Here is a 7,500-nt window from a genome sequence, read left to right as displayed (position 1 = left end):
TCCTCACCCCATCTTATTTTAAACCTGGGTATCTATCCTCTCTTCAACCTGTGACGCACCCTCTGCATCCTGTCTTTCAGATGCCGTGGCCGGAGCGTTTCACAACGCGCTTTGTGTGTGAAGTGAATCTCCAGCGGAGCAAATTTAATGGATTCCTTGAGAAGTAAAGAAAGAGAAAAGGAGAGAAAGATAGCGAAAGAGAGAGAGTGTGTGAGAGAGAGAGTCAGTGCCGATGGCTGCCTGTAACATGACCTCCACGTGTCTATGTGGGGGAATTATGCCACTGTAGGATAAAGCTTCCTGCTAATTGTAACAGAAGCCGAGCTGACCAGCGCTAACCGCTCTAATTCTGAAGTCAACTGAAGGTCAGAGTGAGGAGATAGAGCTATCGATCTTAGCAACACAGTAAGGGAGAAAACTTCCAGTCCATCTGAAGGCGCATCGCAGCGCTGCTCCAGATCCAATCTCCTCCCTGACCTGACTGCCATTAGTGGTTCCTTGTCAGGGACTCTGATCTCAATTGCCCTTGTGAAGCTACATGTTTTTGCTAAATGATTTTGAGGAACATACGATTATGGCTCACCACCGCTCTCCATGTGATTTTCCATGATAGTTTCTCCGTGTTTTCTTTTCTTCCTGAGTTGATTTATTATAGTTAGATAATTGTTGTTGTTGTTGTTGTTAGTTTTTTATTTTTTATTTTTTTCAGGATTATAGCTGAACCTGAACCTTCATTTCCTGTGTAATGTGGATGTGTACAGTGGGTAAGAGATAAGCAAATAACACCCAAGGAGGTAGTAGGTGCTACTTTTCATTTTCACAAAACTTCAATCTCTAATATGTTTTAAAGCGGGACTGTTCCAGCAGGTACAGTATGAGGTACAGTTAAAGTAGCATTCACCACAGGGAATCGGTAAGGATTCAGGGAGGATGAGGCGTTGAACAAGGGCTTCACTGGTGTTGAGAGCAAGGCACAACGGCTATAAAATATGTATGGCAAGACACTAGGTATAACATTGGGAATATGAGTGCTTACAGAGGAAAGGAAAGAAGAGAATTACATCATAATAATAATAATACTAATAATAAGGGTAATAATAATAATAATAATAATAATAAGGGTAATAATAATAATAACAATAATAATAAATAATGCAGAAACTGTATCGGCTGCAAAGGGCTGATCGTATACATTTGCAATCCCTTGTGTGATTTAGATCGATAAAGATCTTGCATTATGCAGCTGTTTTCTACACTTTCTACACACACTGTCAGTTTACATTCTGTGTGTGTGTGTGTGTGTGTGTGTGTGTGTGTGTGTGTGTGTGTGTGTGTGTGTGTGTGTGTGTGTGTGTGTGTGTGTGTGTGTGTGTGTGTGTGTGTGTGTGTGTGTGTGTGTGTGTGTGTGTGTGTGTGTGTGTGTGTGTGTGTGTGTGTGTAGACGTTCGTTATGAAGTGGTGTGAAGACATCATTAACTCCCCCCGTAAAGTGACCTTGGGTGAAAGGTCAATTGACCGGGCTGACAGTGATGTCAAGTGTCTGGACAAGCAGGGAGTTCCATCTGCTTCTAGGGTAGAAGACATGACAATCTGGTGTCACTCACCTCTGCATGTGTCGCATAATGTGACATAATGCAAGCACACAGCAGTAGCACTGGTTAACCGGCGCGCTTTTAACCTATTATAATGGGGCACGTTGGCTTTCATAGTCGTGGTTGTAGTACTACGGTAGTAAATAATCTACACACAGGAAAAATACATATCATCCGTTAATCTCTGGATTTAATCACTACTGACATGCCAAAGTGGCTCCAGTGCTGAGCCAATGTCACTATTGAGCTCCTGTTGCTATGAGCACACCACAGATCAGATTTATATCCACATTTAATCCATTTGTAGCTGTGTGTCTGTCTGTCTATAGATGTTACAAACACCAATATAGACGCACACACACATACACACACACACACACACACACACACACACACACACACACACACACACACACACACACACACACACACACGCTATGTCAAAGCCATTTCTTTACAAGCAGAGTCATTGCCAAAAAGTCTGAAAATGCGGGAATGAAAATCTCTCATGCCCATCACACATATTTAGTACTGCTTCCATCGTTCAATATTAGTCCCTTAGATCTCTGCATATGTGCTCTGTGTGTGCGTGTGTGTGTGTGTGTGTGTGTGTGTGCGTGCGTGCGTGCGTGCGTGCGTGCGTGCGTGCGTGCGTGCGTGTGTGTGCGTGTGTGTACTGAGTATGTCTAAGTTTTCACGGAACAGGCTGAGAACAGTGCCACATGACAACAGCAACATCTGGCCCTGGCTGGAGAGATGATTACTCTCATCCGGGCCTTCCTCCCTACAGTGTACACACACACAGACACACACACACAGACACACACACACACACACACACACACACACACACACACACACACACACACACACACACACACACACACACACACACACACACACACACACACACACACACACACACACACACACACACACACACACACACACACACACACACTAAATATGCACACGCCACACACCGATTGGCAAAGCCAGATGGCAGACTATAGGCTATCACCTATCACGGTAGTCTATGTTTAGGTATGCGCACAACAAAAAAATCATAAAAAATATATATTTTTGTCCCAAAAACTACAAAGCAACATGTTTTAAAATATATCTAAGTAAAACATCTTTGTGAGAAAATAAGAATTAAAAAACTAAAGAAAACATTCCATGATTTTGACAAACAAAAAGAAAGAAAAAGAAGTTGAGGCGCCTATGCACTAAAACAGTGCATAGGCCCCAGGGGGGTCCCCACAGGCTTTTGGGGGGGTCCCCAGATGACAGTGAAGTGACAATCAAAAAAAGAAAGAAAAAAAGACCATTTACTGCATCAAACGTAATCAACAGACTACACTATAAAGACTTGTCAAACATTGGCCAAATTGTCAAATAATCTAAGAAAGAGGAACCAAGTCAAACTAAATGTAATGCCTCAAGTCCTACAATTCCAAGTGCTTATCAGGGTGGGGGGGTCCCAGTTCAAATATGATTATTTGGGGGGTCCCCAGTTCAAATATGATTATTTTGGGGGATGTCCCCCAAATATGATTATTATTTTTTTGGGGGGGTCCCTAGATCAAATATGTTTTTTTGTTTTTTTGTGTGTGTGTGGGGGGGGGGGGGGGGGGGGTCCCTAGTTCAAATATGTTTTTTTTTTTGGGGGGGGGGGGTCGCGGCCTGAAAAAAAGGTAGAGAACCACTGCACTTTAAACGTATCCATATAGTCTACCTGTACCAATCCAGTCCTCGTGCGTAATGCCTGTCAAAGAAGTGCGGCTCTGAGCCCAGCGCTCTGATGTCCGGGTGCAGGCGGAGGAACTCCAGTAGAGCCCTGGTGCCTCCCTTCTTCACCCCGATGATGAGAGCCTGGGGCAGCCGTCTGGTGGCGGTCCATTCCCTACTGGAAGAACTGTTCGCCTCCAAACTGGAGGAGGAGGAGGAGGAACTCGGCTCGGCCGGACGCAGCGCGTCCTGATCGGCAGCCGGTGCCGCGATGATAAGGTCTCTGTACATGGTTCTGTTTCTGCTGTGCAGCCACCCCGAGGCGAGGAGTTCGTGCGCGGGGGGTTTGACTTCAGAGTTCGACTCCGTTGGGTCCGACTCGCAGCATCCCGTCAGGAAATAAAACACAGAGAAGCAGATGATGCCCATGGAGGACATGATCATGAGCCGGTTGATGAGGACCCGCCGCAGGTCCGCGTTCGGGTGGTGGTGGTGCTGGTGATGATGATGCTGAAAGGCTGCCATCCCTCGGAGATCCATGTGAGAGGTGCCATTCTACCACAAGTTCAGCTCACATAACTTGACCGCGGTTAAGACTCGGTCGCTTTGCCCACACGCAGCAGCCGGTAGAAACTTCAAATATTCCCAAATTACCGAAAACTCCCAGAGAGTATCTTCCTCCTGCGCGCTCCATTCTTCCCCCTGCGTGCGTTTCATTTTGCGCGTCCGGTACGCATTGTCAATAGGCAGTTGGAGCAGTTAGAATTCACCCACACACACACTCAGGTCATCATTTGTTGTGCGTGACAACAAGGCTATCCACCCACTCAAGAATATACGGCTTTAATATCCGTGCTGGACTGCAGGGATACTTCTCCACGGGATTACACGCTGCCTCTCCATGGCCCTCATGGGGATTCGCGTCTATGGGATCTCTCTCTCTCTCTCTCTCTCTCTCTCTCTCTCTCTCTCTCTCTCTCTCTCTCTCTCTCTCTCTCTGTGTGTGACAGTTCTCTCTTTCTCTCTCTCTCTCTCTCTCTCTCTCTCTCTCTCTCTCTCTCTCTCTCTCGTGCATGGACCCAGTGCATCAGCATTTACACCATATACAGATATTATATGAGAAGATAAACCTTTATTTCTATTGCACTGTATATGGCATGGCAGTGTTGCTTGACAGAAGAGACAGTATTGGGCATTCAGGTGTTCAATGGTAAGGCTGGATAAGTGGCGCCATTAACATACTACTGTACAGCGCTGACATTGTGTCTTATACTGTAGCAAAAAGTTAATACAACTGAAACGTCAAGTACAAAATATAAAAACAACAACGCAGAGGAGTGTGTGTCTGTAGAATACTAGTTATGTATTTATTTTAATTGTGACACTTTTGATATCCTTTACTTGAATACTTGTACATACACAAATACTGCTTACTCATATGATGAACACAAACTGTAACTGTCACATGGCATGACAGTTTAAACAGACCAATCCAAGTGGGTATTAACCCTAGTGTTGGTCAGCCGTGCCATTTGGACAGGGGCTTATCACACCCAGCTGACATCTCTCTTCTTTAAGACTGATCACTTAATTGGTTTAGTCAGTGGTAAGACAGTTCCATTGCATCTGCCCAGAGACTATGATCCCCCACCAAATACACGATTCAACTCAAATACCAATTCAAAACAAACTTTATTAGTCCCACTAGGTGCAAGTATTGTAACAAGCAGTTAGTACACAGAGAAACACAGTAACACATCAAATTCAATGCACCAAGGAAATAAAATGTGAGGAAAGAAAAAATATATAAATAGTGTTGACAAAACACCTTGACAATGAATACAGATCAGGGTTTTTTTATTCCCAAACAAGACAATGGCAAAAAAGAAAACCGTACCAAGTACACTTGCAAGTAACTCAGGCCCGTTTGGTTTAAGTGGTTAGAGCAGCACTATGCAACTTTCCTCTTCTACCCCGGATTGAACCCGGTGCTGACATTTCTACCATTGAGCTAATAGAGCCGGCCTGCTTGCTCAGGGGATAAATTGAATCTTGACCATCAGGTCAAAATTCGGGTAAGATCCTGTGTCCAGGTGATACATGACCTTTGACACGATCTAAATGTCTCAATAGAAGAGCAGGGAGACAAAATACAACCACCCCAATTGTATAAGTTATATTGTATTATCATACACTACCATACAGATTAGATTTAGACACAATTACATTGTATTCATAAAAGTTACATAGTGAGGCTTTAAGAGTCAAATTGCAGAGGGGATGAATGATTTTAAATGGCATTTCAAAAGCAGGTGAAACATAAAGACGCCTGCATGGCAACAGAGCAAAATCCCTTGCTTCTTGCAAGTGTCCAGAAGAAGCCAAAGTGCTCTGGCTGCTTCTTGCTGCGGGATTCTGATATCAGAACTCTGACCTGATTGAAACTGACCTGGTGCAGTATAATAAAAGACTGGCTGCAGGGATATAAATATATCAATGTAACTGATCTGAGAGAGAAGTGCGTGCTGTGTTACAGTTGTACGTTAGGATAGCTTTGCAATGTTTGTCTTTTGCTATTGCTGAGTGAGGAGATGAATTACAGCTAATAGCCCATCGGAGAGTCATTAGATCCCCATTCCAACCACACATGTGAACATAGGCAAGCACACAAACGCGTCCCCCGTCCCCCCCCACACACACACACACACACACACACACACACACAAAGGCACGTACACACGTCACACGCACACATGCATGCGCGCGTGACGCACGCACGCACGCACGCACGCACGCACGCACGCACGCACGCACGCACGCACGCACACACACACACACACACACACACACACACACACACACACACTTCATGTTCCATTTGGCTTACCCCTGTCATTATCCCATAGCAGATGTGACCCATGTCATAAAATCACATCATTGTCCCACAATGAGAGACAACAGACACACCACCCTACCTGCAGTATTTTCAAAGACTTTGGGGGAAGATAAAAGTAATTGGAGTTTAATATTGTGGTGCTCTGAGAAGACCTGAGCAATAGAAATAAATAAGTCAGCGAAGGTAAGGTGCATTGTGTAAGGTTAAGCTCCATGGTTTTGTTTTTGTATGTTACTTTGCACATTTATATTTACAGGGCTCAAATGAAAATGAAGATAAAAGTTAGTTTTCTAAAGAGAGAGCTTGATAATGTATCAATATCTCATTTCCTGTTTCTATTATGTAACACTTCATTGAACATTCAATCGCAAAAGCCATTAGACGCGACTAATTAATTTCCTTAGAAAAGGTTGGGCGAATGCAGCGTTATCTTCTTGTTAACATTACAATGAAGAAGTAGTACAATTTAGGAATTCATTTGTAGTATCCTGTTGTGCTTTTGTTTCAATGAAGCCTGTTCCAACTCTTCATCACAATTTACAGTTTACAATTTAGGCAATAACGCGCTTATCCAGAGTGACTTGCAAGTGTGAGATCAAAGTAAATAGCATGAACCCTAATCAACAACTGACAGGGTATAGTTACGTAACTAGAGTCCAAAGAAAACAATGTTGTGCTTCAAAGAAACTAGAATACCATGTAAACATCAAACCTATTGTTATTGAGGGGAAATTTCTGTGGGACCAGAATTCTGTCTTGAATTCTGGATCCAGAGTCACAGTCTCCGTCATAGTCATTTATTAGTGAGTGTTATTCTCTAAATGACAAATCTCCACGTTTGGCGATCTATCAGGACAGTGAAAACTCTTAAGCGATGCTCAACTGACCCTGAAATAAACAAATCATTACCCACGCCAATATTTCAATAACACTTACCAGCTATGTCACCGTATCCTATAATTTCGCATTGACAAGACAAAAGAAAAGGGCATGCATTTGAAAACTGAACAAATACAGAGACACATACACAGTAAAATCATCTGTATTAATATATCCATTTGTATCTCTGAGAGTGTACAAATGTAACCAAATGGTCCATTTGGTTACATTTGTACACACTCAGAGTTAAATTAACACTCAGGGTGCATACTGTGCATAAAGTGTCGAACGGATGTGAACACCTAACTTGGTTTCCTCCTTTTCTGTGTGTTGTTTTTTATTCTCCAGCCACTCTTCCATGGATCAGGAGGCGAGGTCATCCGGCGAGATTGTGCATCCTTT

General features: G+C 43.5%; 1 protein-coding gene across 2 annotated transcripts in view; it reads right to left on the bottom strand.

Annotated features, from left to right (window-relative positions):
• Nucleotides 1-4,190, bottom strand: part of hs3st3l (heparan sulfate (glucosamine) 3-O-sulfotransferase 3-like) — an 11,965-nt gene extending 7,775 nt beyond the window's left edge. For both annotated transcript variants that reach the window (XM_084079186.1, XM_084079187.1), the window contains exon 1: nucleotides 3,331-4,190. In XM_084079186.1, the coding sequence (XP_083935312.1) occupies nucleotides 3,331-3,863 (533 nt within the window). In that variant the 5' untranslated portion in view covers nucleotides 3,864-4,190. The remainder of the gene's footprint in view (nucleotides 1-3,330) is intronic.
• Nucleotides 4,191-7,500: the final 3,310 nt, after the last annotated feature.

The sequence above is a fragment of the Gymnoscopelus microlampas genome, assembly GCF_963454915.1.
Source record: "Gymnoscopelus microlampas genome assembly, chromosome: 14".
Classification (NCBI taxonomy): domain Eukaryota; kingdom Metazoa; phylum Chordata; class Actinopteri; order Myctophiformes; family Myctophidae; genus Gymnoscopelus; species Gymnoscopelus microlampas.
This window is presented reverse-complemented; position numbering and strand designations above follow the sequence as displayed.